This window comes from Platichthys flesus, chromosome 19, assembly GCF_949316205.1.
Source record: "Platichthys flesus chromosome 19, fPlaFle2.1, whole genome shotgun sequence".
Lineage (NCBI taxonomy): Eukaryota > Metazoa > Chordata > Actinopteri > Pleuronectiformes > Pleuronectidae > Platichthys > Platichthys flesus.
In genome coordinates, this window is record NC_084963.1 from 17312318 (window position 1) to 17328044 (window position 15727).

A 15727-nucleotide genomic window follows, 5' to 3' on the forward strand; every position below is an offset into this window, starting at 1 on the left:
TATCTGCACCCTGGTCCGTGCAGCTGCACTGGGGCGGTTCTGACCATCGCTGGAAAACCTCAACGGTTGCAGGAGGGTTCATGTAACCAGCCTGCAGTGCTCTCACCATTTAATGATACTATTCAAATCGTAGAACTGGGCCTTTTCAGGGGAGACCAGATTCTAAGACTGACAGAAACAAAGATAAATACCATTAAAGCTGGGATGTGTTGTTTTGAGCTCTTTCCTTTAATTGCCTTATAATCTGGAGGTCTCATGGCCACGTGTGAACACAGTATCCTCTGGCGGTTTAAAGTTTCTCAAGAAAAAACAATTGTTTGTGGGTTTAATCTACAGTGAGCTATCATCGGCGAGTGGGCAAATGTTTCATGTGAGGCGGCCACATCAGGGCTGTCGGTTCATCTGCAGATACGGGATCCCTCGGCCTGAACTCCATCACCTTACTTTTTCCCCCTCTCCTTGTCGTCCTCAGCTCTGCAGGTTAGGACTAATGTAATCACAGACCCCTGCAGACGGGCCAGCGCGGGAGACAGAAGCCGGGCCAGACATACAGGTATTCTAAACTGGTTACATTAGACCAAACAGGCCATCTGTCTCCCTCTGTAATTGGACACTGTGGATTAGAAGGAGACGGCAGGGTTTCCCAGCCAAGTGGGCTAGTTACTGTTTATTTGGAATTAATTACCAAGGAGAGTGGAAACCTCACAGCTCCCTAAGAGTGAATCCAGACACTTGAGGCCGGGATGAGAGGAAGGAGAGCGCCATATCGAGCTCTATGGCAACAAAGCTGGGACAGTTCGGAAAGGTGTTTGTGGCCGCTGACGTCTTGTCCTGTTTGAATCTCAGCTGAGGATGCAGCCGGTGTGTTGGAGATGAAGAAAGGCTTTTAGAGACTTCTCCAATTCGGTCACCCTAAACTAAGGCAGCGAATGAATGGGTTTCTTCAGCAGTGGTAACGGGTATCCTGGTGTGATGCCATTAGCTGCTCTCATGCTGTGGGTGCTTTCCAAGAGTGAGTGAAAGGACAAGGGTATCTCTCTTAAAGCCTGTGAGAGCCGAGCATCTACCCTGGCACCAACACTTCTCATTCGATCCTCAGAGCGTATTGGGCTTTTCCTCTCACAGAAATCACGGTGTACATCACCAGAAAAGTTGGACAGACATGTTTTGGTGTGTTCGGACAAGCAGGGAAATGAATGAATCGACTAACGCGTCTCTTTAAAAGCTGCTCTTTTTATTGTATCTACTTTAAAAAAAAAAATGTTGGTGAAGGGCTGCATCACTGCATTTTTTTCACTATGCTAAGTTTCAGTTTGCATGCAGTGAAATAAATGTACAAGTGAGACAACGCAATAAATTAGCATATAATTTACATTTGAAAAAAAAATTAGTAACAGTGTACCAACATTAATACCGAATATAAAATATACGCAACTAATCACATGATGCTTTTTCATTTCTGTTGCACTTTAGGTACAGGTAATAGCAATGTGACATTCAAACATCCAAGTTCACAGCAATGAGTACCAGTTTGATTGATTTCACTTCTCTTTTTCTGGAGGCTCCATTATCCCACAGCCAGTAGATGAGTTAGTCCAAGCAATTTCAAAATGCCTTTCAGCATCCACTGTCCTTTTCCACCTGCCTCACTCGAGGCGCAGCAGCCACTGAAACCTGCTCGACGTCGTCATACTGAAAGTGGCCACAAAAAAGTAGCAGCAGCAAAAAAAATTAGAAATAAGTTGTTAACAGCTTCGATGAGATCCTGGCCCACTCCTACATTGTCTCTCAGATTTCTCAGACTCGCACTGTACACCCACGACAAGTGTGTGATGGAGACGTTTCATAGGTTGTTCCCTTTCATAACCCCTGCACCAGCAGAAATGTCACCTGGGTAAAGGGATCGGTCACAACTGGGTTGAGTGTCCATTTTGCTGGTAGCACAAACAACTATACGCGGTTAACAATGAAAAATTCCCAGTGTGAGGTATAAACAGATTACAAACAAAACAATAACATGACCAGCATTTACCAACAGAGATATTGATAGGATATTATTTCATATTGTTTGGATCCAGCCTCACTTTTAAGCACACTGGAGAGGGTTGAATGGAAGCACCTACTTGATAGCACCAGAAGCCTGGGAAGGCCGTAACCCTCAGAGCAGAGCAGGAGGAAAAGAAGAGGTAAACACAGTACTCCATGGAATAAAAAAAAAAGTAAAAAAAAGGATGGGGGAGGGGGGTGAAAGCACCACTGAGTTGGCTGTTTTTGTCTTTTTGCCGATGATGAGAGAAAAGGGAAAGACGATGAGGAGGTAACTTTATCTGGAGCGGGTGTCTGCAGCCTGGATACGTGGTCTGGCAACATCGCTGCAATTAATCTGATGGGTGAGTATATTTAGCACTGGCCCCTTTTTTAAAGGAATAGTCAGCTTATTTACTTTTTTGCAGAGTTAGATGAAAAGACCATTACCACTCTCATGTGTGTACCCTGGATGTAAAGCAGCAGCAGCGACTTTAGCTGGAAGAGTTGAAACATCGAGCCTGGCAGCATATTAGGATACAAAGAAGCTTCTGGCCCATCATCAGTCTGATGGTCTAATTAACACTACATGCTTTAACTGTACAGTTGATCTCTGACAAATCCACACACACCAACAATGGGAGGGATCTGACTGCACATGTAGTTCTTGTTTTTTGCTATGTCCAGGTAACCCAAGTACCTTCACATATTCAAGATGACTAGTGAACATCTCTCTACTTTCATTTCTGGCAAACTCGAGATGATCCCAGTTTCTGTCACTATCACTGGACATTGTACATTTGAGCTGGGCTGTAAGTTATGATCGGTGTAACTTTTTGTTAATTTCAAAATGTGATCTGTTTGGTTTAAAAAAAGTATTTTGGGGGCATATGATAAAATGATTTCCCTCCAATTTATATGTGAGGGACCAGCACACTGAAGAATCAAATGAACCTCAGTGTACTGAATGATGGAAGTCACCGACAGAATCCGCAGCTCCAGACATCCACTCACACAATGGATGTTACTGCCTTGTTACTGACAGACATCGAAAGCCATTTAAAGCATATAATGTGATAATGCATTGTTGGCTGCTGAGCTATTAATAAACTGTATATATAATTAACTTATACATGGTGCTGGTCTCGGATATTTTTGCGCTAAATTTGCTTGAACTTGCCCTTCCTTCCCTTTCAGGCTACATTGCACAAAAGGGATTATTATATTATATTGTTAACATTTAGACCAAGCAAGGCTAGCGACTTCAACTTTCAGTGCACAGACATGAGCGTTGTATCGATCTTCTCCTCCAACTCAGGGCAAGAGGGCAAAAAAGCACATTTTCCAAACTATCCCTTTCACTCTTATCAGCGCTGAAACCGTGACAATCACATTACCAAATAAACATCGGATCCAAAAACCCTCCAGCCTGAAGATATATAGGAAATAGTGACTGCACTGTGATCCCAGCCAACAAGCTGCTTCATAGCATGTGCTCCTTCAAAATGAATCCTTCAATAGTGAACTGAAAGCTCCTCAATCGGATGTTTAGTAAAGGCCAGTTTGGTAACAGTGTTTCATGCGGCCCAGGCACCGTCTGACAATATCTTCATACTACTGTGGACTGACACTGGGTGAACTTTAATTTGAGTAACTAAGGCACCCGACCGGGGAAATAATAAGATGGAATAAAAGCTCACCTATAACCACTTGGTATTTTCTGGTCCGGGATAAACATTATATATAATATACAAATCCTTACACTATATAAGGGTTTAACATATCTTACAGTATGTAATATTTTCATTCCAGCACAGAGACATTGAAATTCAATCACATTACATTCCCTTCCATGACAGTAGGCTACTATCTGACAAAAAACATGATCAGAGGACAATATCTCTGCTCTGTTTGGAATTGTACAATAAATATACAGTACACTGATGGGGTTTCTCTGTCGTATTTGAGCGGTAAATTGTAAATAATAGTATTTACACGAAAAAGTGCACCGAAGCCAAAAGTCTGCCTGCCAATAGCACCATCACAGTCGTCCCAAAAGACACGAGTCTGACAATTTCAACTCCCGTCCCCCTCTTCTGCTGAGGTGTCCTCCCCCTCCGTCGGTCCGTGTCCGGGGTACATCCTGTGTGAGCGGGGTGTCCAGCACTTTGGATTCATAGAAACAACAAACAAGGAGGAAGACTAACAATGATATCAATAATTATTATTATAATAAAAATAACATCACCAACAAATAATCTTCTATATTCCACTTCACAGAAGTGAAAAAAAAAAAAAAAAAGTTTGTGTCAGCGTTATGAGCTGAGCAGTGGTTTGGGTTCCACCATGATGGAGGGCAGGAGGGTCAGGTGTAGACAGGGATGTCCTTACTTCTCTCCACCTCGTTCACCAGCAGATCTCTTTGTCTATCTTCCACTGGTCCAGAGTTTCATTTTCCAGTCTGCCCTGTTTTCTTCTCCTCTCCCTTTCAGTGCTGTGTCCGCCTCCCTCCACCTTTGTTCCTGCCTGTCTCTCCGTCTACGCTTCGTTCTTGTGCTCCGAGGGTCAGTGTCCCTGGCAGGTCTTGCAGCACATCTGTCTGAAGTACGCTCGGCTGCAGAACTTGAACTTCAGCACCAGCGGGCAGTAGGCCACTTTGTTTACATCTTTGCATTCTGGGGAGAGAGTAAATTAGAAGTGGGTTAATTTAAAATTGTTTAAGATTTTCAGAGGTGAACTGCTTCTAGCCCCAGTTATGCCACCTATCCTTGCACATTCATCTCTGTCCGGTTGTGTTTTGTTGTGTTGTTTTGCATGTGACTGTCGCAAATGGATGCACCCTCTTATTTTAACTAGATGACGCTGATCTTGCGTTGGCACAGCTCAGAAGATCTGGTGCTCTGTATTTCTAGAAATGAACGAATGTTAAAAACACCACAAAATAAACAAAAAGTCAGAGGAGGATATGGCTGAATATTACTTATTAGTTAACAATAAATTAAAATGTTTCAGTATTTTACAGCAAAAGTGTACATGGTGATGATTCCTCATGACATAATTGATTAAATAAATAGGGCCTGGAAAGGTTGGTTAAATAAAAATGATTAATTTAACCAGCTAACTTTAAGTGTTTCTGCTAAACTAGCCAGTTTGCTGCAGGTCTGACGTTGCTGAATGAAACTCCACGAAACACCATTTAAACAAAAATGTCAGATCAAACACGTAGTTCATAGGTTTGTAATGTCTCCTGACCTCCAGCAATCGAAAACATTCTACGACTAATACTGGCAACAGCTGCCAAGACCTGTTTTTAGAGGACGCTGCATTAAAAGTCCAGCAGATCCATTATTAACTCATGTTTCTTTGTAACCTTATATTTTTAAGTAAAACTTCACTGTACAACAGAGAATCAGGTGCTCAAGGTAATACACGTGAGGCACAAACTTGGTCTAACCTGAAACATCAGTGCTGGTGCATCTCCCTCAGGCCTTAACATAATAAAACTATACTTGGACGCGGAGGCTGAAGCTGAGACAGATCCTGGCCTCGTTCACAAACTGGGCTTTCTGCCATCCCCACCATGCACACTCAAATACCGTACAAACTGCTCGCTGGATGCCGGACAGGCAGTGCTCTAAATGCCTTATCACGATCAGAGTGTCTTCCCTTATTAGGCTTTGGCCCCTGCCTCCACAGAGCCAAATGAAACGAGACATTGCCTCACTGCTGTCCGTAAAGGAACAATTAGCCTACAGCTAATCCCATTAGCCAGCCTGTAAACGCTGCTCACGTTTTCCATTCAGCCTAATCGAAAGGCCCTTCTCTATGCATCTGAATAGCCATCCATCATGTGTAAGTGTATATGGAGGGTTGAGCTGTTTCGCTTTGACCAGGAGCCAACCTCACTGGAAAGATTAATGTAGCTGGCAAAGTGTAGAAGAGTGTGTCATCCAAGTGTGTTTAGGTCATAGTAGAACAGTGAAGATGAAGATAGAGACAGTTTATAACCTTTCCAGTCGGGGCTCTGCACATATTGTACAATGGGTATTCACATAAACCATCTGCCTTCGCATTTGAAGGGAGCTGCAGGTTTAAACAGAGACCTGCGTCTGTTTGGTGACCACACACTGTCTTCTTGGCTGTGATGAAAAACTGAAAGCCGACAGCTCGTCACACAGACGAGTCGAGCCAGCGCTATTAGAATGTGTTGGCAGGCTCACACATGTGCTTGTTGTACAGCACAGCTCAGTACAGTGCAGAAGAGTATGTCATCTTACCGTCACCATTGGAAATGGGGGTGGCATCACACTTGCTCTCACACTGCTGCATGGTGGTGGGCCGCAGTGACTCCGCACAATCATTCGATGGCTGCCCGGTGTACGACAGACACTGCACTGTCCTCATCTGCTGGCCCAGGCCACACTGCGCCGAACACTGAAACAGAAACACACCAGAGTAAGACTCATTGCATATGCAGGGGAGAATTCATCAGCAGAACGTAACAAGGTAAGTGAGAACCATCTTTTCCTCTGTGAGAACTGGGCAGAGTCGGAGCCCGCCTGCACCCAGACACACTTTCAGTCAGTCTGAGGGATCCCTACACATAACACTGCACGACAATCAACCAATCATCAGCAAGTACACAGCTAGAGAACCTTTGCCTTTTTCTCATTATTCCCCTGGCTGTTTTCTCTGTGCACAAAAATACACCCTTTCTGTCTGTGTGACAGAGTGGAACAGAATATTACCACTTGTTTCTCCTTGGAGAAAGAGGAGCTTCTACCAACACACATAGCGAACCTTGTCTTTATTCTCGTGATATGTTTTGACTTTAATGTGAATCCTGTATATAATATCCCCAATCATAGTGGTTCTATTTCTTTTTCCTCCACCGACCCATTCAGTATCCATATCACTTATCCATTAAGGATTGCAGGGTACTGGAGCCAATCCCAGCTGACAGGCGAGAGGTTGGGTAAACCCTTGAAAGGTTGCCCTTCTTTTTCCACTCGATTTTAATTTGAAATCCAATTTTTTATTTGCACTTATTTTCTTTTGTATAATTTATTCATTATCCTTTGTTACAATTTTTAACAGCTGCATGGACAGTCAACATTTCAAGGTCTTATGACAGCGACTAGATTATTTGTCTATTGCTGGGGGGTAATAATGCTCTATAACAGTCCCGATATTTTGTGGCCTTTGTGAATGTAAACAGGAAGTATAATGTTGATATGGAATCACTGAGTTATGCTGTAGGCTGCACCTTAAATCCCCCAACCCCCTTTTTCCCTATATTTGGCAAATTGGCACCAATAAAAGTTTGCCGACTGAGCTATGAGCAGTTCCAGTTTGTAATGCATCTAAGGCTGTACAGACAGATATCACTGGATGACTGAAGAGAATTTTGTCTGTTGATTCTTTGGCAAGTTCTGGAGTTATAAAGAACATATCTGTTCTACGATTTCCAGGTAATGTCAGTCACACTGAACCCTAACCCCAACCCTACACATGTGTATCATGTCTGTGTGTTGAGATTGGACTGAGTTGTGACTCAATAATCAGAATATTGCAGCAATCCGGCTTTCAAGGTTTCTAAAGAAGCTTCCTCCCCTCCATGAGCAGCAACTGCTGAAACGACTGCTGTTGCTGCTGACCACGTAGGTGAACCACATCTGCCAAAGAAGCAAACAAATGGTAAACAAAGCACAAAAAGTGTTTGTATGTGAGTGGGTGTGTAGTTGTGATCGACAACGTCACTGCTGAGTCCCAGCCGCTGATCGTCTGTTCTTTCTAAGTCTATTAACATTTGATATCTTGCACGTCCAAATCACATTAAGTCAAACCTGCACTCCCTTGGGCTCTTAACAATATACATGTCAAATGTGAAAGTGTTTTCTGGAATTATTAGATTAGATTAATTTAACACTTAATTGTGCTTGTTTTTAAACTGTCGTCCCAATATATCTTATCCCTCTCTTTTCATGATGCTATATTCTGTCAGGTGCTCCTTCAACATATCGTCCATGTTGGCTTGATTCCCTCAGAGGAGTCTCGGTTTGATGGACTCATCTTGACAGCACAACTAAGAGAGAAAATGATTTCTGAAAGTTGTTGTACTGAATCCAAAATGTGCACCTGCATGCCTTTTGTCTGACTCCTAGCGATGTGCCAGTCGTCATAAAAACTTAAGATTGATTATATGGGTGGCCATTAAACTCTTTTGCAATGGAATGAAAAAAAGAAACAAAGGCAGACTATGAAAACAACTCCAGGAGGTGCCAGCGCACATTTGGCAGAACAAAAGTCTCAAGTAAAGTGGATCTCCTAATAATGAATCTACCTTGGAAGCACTGAGAAATAACACACCTGTCAGCCATCGCTATGTGTGTGCCCACGTTGGAGTGTGTGATGTGAACCCAACCATCAACAACAGCGCCTCCCGCTTTCGAGAGAACTACCAGGCTTTCTGTCACCTTTGCTGATCCTCTCTGGCTGCCTCAGATCAGTGAGCCCGCATGTCATCCCTTCCCAATTAGAGAGTCTTTATTAGGGCCCGCTGCCAGCCATGACAGATGGTGTACGTCAATGGCGTGACTTAAGTGGGATTTGAACTGGTTTTGGCCTGAGATACCAGGCTTTCTGTAACTGGCAACAACCTCCTCTCTCTGATGCTTCAGGGCCGTCCAGCGAGGGCGAAGCTTGTAATTACAGCCAAAACAAAAAGAAGAAGAAGAAGAAGAAGGAGAAGAAGAAGAAGAAGAAGAAGAAGAAGAAGAAGAAGAAGAAGAAGAAGAAGAAGAAGAAGAAGAAGAAGAGGTGGATACAGGGGGAGATGATTTCACACACACACATACACACACACACACACTCTCTACACACCTCTGCGGTGCATGAGAAAGTGCTGCGTAAGAGCAGACTCCAGCTGTTGCTCTACGAGGCGTTAGTGTTGGCTCGGCGTGGCGAGGAGCCCGGTCTTTGATGGACCACGCTGAGGTTATCAGTCAGCTCGGCTTTGTTTATGACTGCTATTGGCACTGATTGAATTGTAAAAGTGTCTTATTGATGTTTGCGAACGCACATGTGGTCGTTATGAGGAGAAGCCAAGGGAGTGCTGCGACCCAGACTGCCTGACTCCTGACCTCTGACCTGAACAACACAGCGCTGACACCATGACATCTCCTCCACTGAAGTATTAGTCATCCGCCCCAACCGTCCTCTAAACATCAGAGCACACTGTTTAAAAATTCCACTTTTACACTAAATTATTAACAAATTCTGCAAAATAACAAGCCAAACTTTTTGTAGATACAACTTTTCCCTGACGCACGTTTTTCTGGCGTCCTCTTGCTAACATGAGTCAGCTGTGTTATAAAGTTCAACAGCTTTTGCTGAGCGCTCTAAGCCATGTCAGGGTGAACCCGAGAACGCTACTCCTCGGTCTTCCCCTAAATCGTGTTCCTGGAAGTGATAGAGAGGCCTGGTCCGAGGCAGAGATAAACTTCAAACAGCCAGGAGTATATTACTGCCACTGATCACAGACTCCAGGCCTATGGGAGCACTTGGACTCCAACACACAAACACAGCCTCTACACATACACACACACGTCACAGGCCTGCTTACAACCCCCCCAACCTCTGTGTGTCACCCTGGTGTAAATTATATTAACCATTGACCGACACATGGAATATATCTGTGCGTCTTTTAAACATTCAAGCTATCCTTTTAAAGGATTAACCAGCGTACTGTTGTTTGGGAAGATCACTAAAATCTGTTCTGTGACGTGAAGGAGGTTGCTGTCCTACCTGTCCCCATTCCCCAGGGATCCAGCGAGGAGGAGGACATCGTCCCAAACTGCAGCGGATTCGAACTGGAGGTTTGTTGTGGCTTGGGCAGTGGGCGGGCGGGAAGGTCTTTGTCAAATCGCTGCTCTTGCACAAGGCAATGCGGTGCTTATAGCCGGGCCCACATTTAGGTGTGCACTAAAGAGAGAGGAAGAGGTTTAAGAAGAGGAAGAGGCACTAGAAAGCACAATGAGGACAAAGGGTTTCAGAATGTCGTCTTACCTCGGACCAATCCAGCGTGACCCACTTAGGAGGGCAGGACTGGTTGTTGCAGGACTCTTGCTCGATGGGCCTGTGAGTCAGACAGTGGGAGTCCTCCAGTGTCTCCTCCTCGGCAGGCCCGATCTTCCTGATACACAGGACTGTCCTCGTCCTTATCCCGCCATCGCACGTCTTCCCGCACTCTGACCAGTCGCCAATAAACCACCTGAAGGACGGAAACATGACTTCAAACAGATGAACCAAAGATAACAGCTCAGTCATAAAATAGTAACTGGAGCTTTTCAGTGTTGTTATTCCAGTGTGTTACTGTTCACAACCCATTGCAAGAAGGATTTTGATAATTTAGGAAAAAGTGTAGAATCACATTTAATAACACTTAAACCCGAGGCTAGATTTCCAAAATAGTATCAGTCCTAAGTACTTTTTGGCGCCAACTAAAATAGTATCAAAAACCGGGGGAAGAATCTTCCGAAAATACATTTTTATACCTCTCAAAGTTAGAAACTGAAATTAGAATATTGGATCTGCACTAATAACAGTAACCAGGGCCCCAAATACCCAGATGACCCCAAAGGATCTACTTTATGTTGATTATATTGAACAAACTAAACACCTTTTGAGTTTTTATGACAACTGAAGGCAGCCACAGGTTCTCTTTCATGTTTGGAAGGGGCGGTTGAGGTGAGGGGAATTCAGCTGAACATGCAACTTCACCACTAGATGTCACTACATTCTACACACTGAACCTTTAAGTTGAACACTTTTAAATGACTCTGATGAATGTTAACTCTTGTGACCTGGCAGACACTTCACCATTGTGTTGCTGGCTACGCTCAAGTGTCACGTTTTGGGCCAGGCCATCCCGCTGAGCTTCTGACCTCCACAAAATTAGACCTGGTGTGGTTCTACCCCCCGTCCACACACTCCAGAATTAATATCATAAACCTGCCCAGACAACGGCCTTCCAAACACATGCAGCCTGTAAGATATTACATCATCCGGAAGAATGTATACAGAATTAACAACGTGTTCAAACATCTGTTCGCTTTCATTACTCCAGCCCATAAAACTCGGGCTATTCTAAAACAATCGTGTTTACATGGTCGGCTTTTGTCGGCCTTTCCTGGGGCTGCATAAGAGCGTCAGCCTTCCTGACAGGCAAAAATGCCATGTGTGCAGTGTAACTCGACACACACGTGCACCTCCACAGTATTCAAGTATTAATCACAACAAATGAGATTGCACAAGTCGGCAACCGCGGGATACAGATGTGAAAATACATAACATTTAGACTGTGATTAGAGGAAAACTAATGACCACTTACACAGTGGATTTACGATACTATCAGTTGCTTTGGCCGACGCCCAGAAGAAAGACACCACCGCTCCCTCTCGTACACAAATAATCATTAGATAATCTGAAACTAATTAGCGTGATGTATTGAATCCCTCTTGCTCCAGACGTGATTGAAGTGAGTCTGGCCGGGCTTCTAGCTCCAGCGCCGGGGTTTACGGACACTTGGCCACCAAACACGAGTTCATATTCCACCTGTATACGTGTATATTACCCCTCCAGGATCAGTAGAGACGCCAAAACAATCAAACACAGGTGGTCATTTTCAAGGCTCTTATTTTTGGCACGAGGCAAACACTGAAAATAGTTAACATATGCAGTTATAAATCGCTGCCCTTTTATTTTTAATATTTTCTCCCCAACACATTTTCCAGCCAGGCTCATTGAAGTGGATTTTACACCATCACCGGAACAAAACAAGCAGTCTGGAGACTGTTTTTGTAAGCGGCTGTGGCTCAGGAGTTATGCCGGTGGTCCACTAACTAGACAGTCAACGGTTTGATCCCCATCATCCCCATTCTGCTTGCAGAGGTAGCCCTAAATTACAGCTGAAAGCTTTGCTGGCAGTGAGTGAGTGTTGTATGATAAAGAAAGTTCTGCACATAGATGCACTGAATGACTGGGTGTGAATGGGTTAATGGCCAAACTGTACAGTGAAGAGATCGTCATCAAGATGAGAAAAGTTCCTCGTAAATACAGAGCATTTACCATTTTTACTCATTTCTGACACGACTGAGAAGATTTATTAATCAACTACAAAAGCTGTGAGATGATACTGGCAAAATTTAAGGTTAAGTGAAACATACTCTGGGGGACACGGCTCAGTGTTGCAGTCCCTCTGGTTCTCTGGAGGTTTGCTGTCTTGGTCACAGTAGCTGTTCTGCACCACCGAGTTGTCGTCCAGCCTCTTACACACCACTTCCTGCTTCTGGGAGCCTGCAGGGAGGGAAAAGACTGATCAATATGGCAGCAGAGGGCTCAGCTGATCTGACACATTAAATCACCTCAGAAACATGGAAGCCGGCCGTCGTGTCAAGCGCTGTGTTTGAGCGGACATGGTATCACTTTCAGTCTGTAGCAAATCCAGACATGTAAATTCCTGATTCTTTGCAGGATATCTTGGCAAATCACTTTTACAGAGCAGAGAGCTCTTTACTTTGGCTTCTAATGGAGAGAGCGAGGGCTACTGTATCTGTGTCACAACTCCCACTGTGTGTGTGTGTCTGTGCCATAGCAACTCAGAAAGGGTCTATTTGGACCCTCGTGGGACATATCCCACAGCAGACTTGTCTAGCAGCTGTAATGAGATATGGATGCTTGTGTGTGTGTGTGTGTGTGTGTGTGTATGTGTGTGTGTGTGTGTGTGTGCGTAGTATAGAAAATATACCCATCTGTTCTTCCAGTGAAATACAATTTGGAGGAAAAGTGCGAACCATGGGGTAAAGGAGTTTCAGTTGTAAGGCTGTCAAAAGGTGTTTTTCATAGATTTTATTAGCGCAGTGATATATTAAGCAACACTCCATGATTAGCTGAGCTTGCTGTATTGAATGGGAGCACGATTAAATTACATTTAACAGATTTAAAGCTCTGTGCGATCAGAGACACACAGTAGACACAAAGTAGATCATTTGGATCAACAATGCAAAGGCATGTTTATGACGCTGGAAGGCCATGTGTGCTTCCTCGTCTAAGGAATAGCTTCAAACTCCTGCTCTGGTCTTGGAAATCCTTCCTCAGAAAAACCCACATGCTTATTCAGTCATGCTTTTACAAAATATTACAAACCCATCCAGGCCACGCTTGACAACTGGGAAGCAACACTGTTTATTGTTACATGAAACCCATTGCTTTTGGGCTAAAAGGTTTGGTTTAGTCATTTTTGAGGCCATGGTCAGCATTTCAGTGTGGTTTCAGATTTTGAATGTTTGACTTTGGAGGACAAGCGTTCTGGAAGAGCGGCCATATCTGTGTGCAGCGCTGGTAAACCAGAAGCTATGCTGAGCAGCTCATTCACAGAAATTACACCATATTCATTACTCTGAATAAAATATGGAAAATATACATATTGAATTTATTAGAGGGCTGAATCTCCAGGCTATAAAGTAATGATTTTGGAAACCCCTCTCAAATTATGATACTGGGTTTCATCACACTGCTCTTCAGCATTTATGGAATTATTGGTTGGCGGAGATTTACAGAATGACACACACACACACACACACACGCACACACACGAGACATGAAGTATTCAATAATTTAGAAGGTTAGAAATACTCAAAATGACTTTAAACACCCACAGCATGTTAGGGCATTCAACACCAAAATGCTTGGAGTGCTTTTTTATAAAAGGCAACTGGCCACCGGAGCTTAGCAGAAGGTCGACACTGAGAAGACAGTATCCTTCCCTCATAGAAAAATAAACTTGGATATTGAAAACTTACACAACAGTTTAATAAAATCATAATTATGAAGAAAAAAGTCATATTGTATGACATGTAACTGGCTGCTAGACCGTGCTCTGCTTAAAATAATCTGTACAACATTGGAATTGATTAAAAGATAAATAACAAACGATGTAACATGAGAATAGAATGCAGTAGGTGGAATGTTTCTGTGTTTGGCACCTGGCAGAGCTAAAGAAAGTAGCTGTTATTTAATCAAGAGTAGTTTAAGGCATGAGAGATCTTTGGAAAAAATGAGCTGCCACTGTAGAGGTTTTGCTTTTGACAAAGTGCATCTCCATGCACCTGTTTAATGCACAGTTTCAATAAGTGCATAAGAAAATAGGAGTTGAAAAATAAAATCTAAATGTCCACTCGGCTGAATCTGGGGGTAAAAGAGTAAATCGATAAAAGCAAAATGCAAGTTGCAGTGCCGACTCACCTCCAGCGCAGGTAGCCGAGCATTCAGACCAGGGCAGGTGGTGCCAGGAGAAGCCCACCTCATTGTCGCCACTTCCTGTGCGCTGGATGGGCACGTTGAACTTATAGCGTATTCCCATGTTCTGCTCCTGAAGGAGGACCTGAAATAAGGAGAGACGAAATGGAACAGGTGAGGACAGAGAAGGAGAAATAGTCTGGTTGAGCCAGGAATGAATTAATAGTAAAATATCTATGTTTGGTATGACAACATAAAAAGTTATTAAATCAGGTATTTGTGTGCATTCCTACAGAGCTGAGTTGAATTGCTAAAGCTGCGTCCGATGTGTTTGTTTGGATTTAGCTTTTGTGCTACAAGGACAGAGCCAAAATCTGCAAACACAACACTGCCTTATTATTAGACAGTTGTTATGACTGGAGTGTAATGTTTAGAGTTGTGTTTGACACCAGACCAATGTCCAATCCAATGAGTTCATTATTTTTTGGTGGAACCAGCTGAAGAGACTGGTTGTGTTCTGTAAAACCAAAACAATGAGGTGAGCGATGCTAAGCATATCTGTGGAAAAGAGAGGAAGTACAGAATCAGGTGTTAGTCCCCTGTGGGTTTCCCTTTCATATTACACATATTAATGTGAGGCTCTCATAGACCTGTTCCACTCCAGGACCAGTAAGAGAGCAGGCAAGATCATTGCTGATCCTTCCCATCCCAGTCACCACCTATTCCAGAGACTCCCATCCGGAAAAAGGTTCCGGGCTATCAGGACTAAAACCTTGCGCCACCTGAACAGTTTTTTCCCTAAGGCAGTGGGGCTCACAAACAAGCCCCCTGAATCACACTGACTCTGCTGACCCCCCCCGCACATAATTTATATCTATATATTATTGGCACTATCACCAATCGCGCCCATAACTCTCTTACTGTATATATTGTTGTTCTATATTGTTGTTTTTATATTGTTGTTTTATGTACAGTGCACCAACCACACCAAGGCAATTTCCTGTATGTGCAAATATACATGGAAAATAAAAGAATTCTGATTCTGATTCTGAACACACAAATATTGATCACTGTAACTTTAAATGCAGCCCGGATCACTGGGCCCCTGTTGGGCTCGTATTAGTCTGCTGGATGCAGAAACAGAGGAAGTGAGGCACAGCTTTGAAAGCCACAAAGAAATCACTAGTGGTGGAGTGGCCGGTCTATTCCAAACCGTGCTGTGTGGTCTGGTATTTTCAGCATTCATTACAAGGCAGAAACCAACGCGCATCACAGCCAGAAAAGGCTCAGTTGTCTCGCATCAACACGCAAATACGTCACGAAACCCATTACAAAAATAGGTGTATCTATGGTTCTTAACGTGCATGTGAAAACTGTGCAACAACACACAGTAGAAACTCACGGA

At 43.5% G+C, this 15727-nt stretch overlaps 1 protein-coding gene across 1 annotated transcript in view; it reads right to left on the bottom strand.

Annotated features, from left to right (window-relative positions):
• Window positions 1-1230: 1230 nt before the first annotated feature.
• adamts6 (ADAM metallopeptidase with thrombospondin type 1 motif, 6) overlaps window positions 1231-15727 on the bottom strand; it is a 58794-nt gene continuing 44297 nt past the window's right edge. Inside the window, exons 19-24 of the mRNA XM_062412254.1 lie at window positions 14329-14467; window positions 12252-12381; window positions 10093-10297; window positions 9832-10008; window positions 6303-6459; window positions 1231-4700 (exon numbers count right to left, since the gene is read on the bottom strand). Coding sequence (XP_062268238.1) covers window positions 4591-4700; window positions 6303-6459; window positions 9832-10008; window positions 10093-10297; window positions 12252-12381; window positions 14329-14467 — 918 coding nt within the window. The 3' untranslated portion in view covers window positions 1231-4590. The remainder of the gene's footprint in view (window positions 4701-6302; window positions 6460-9831; window positions 10009-10092; window positions 10298-12251; window positions 12382-14328; window positions 14468-15727) is intronic.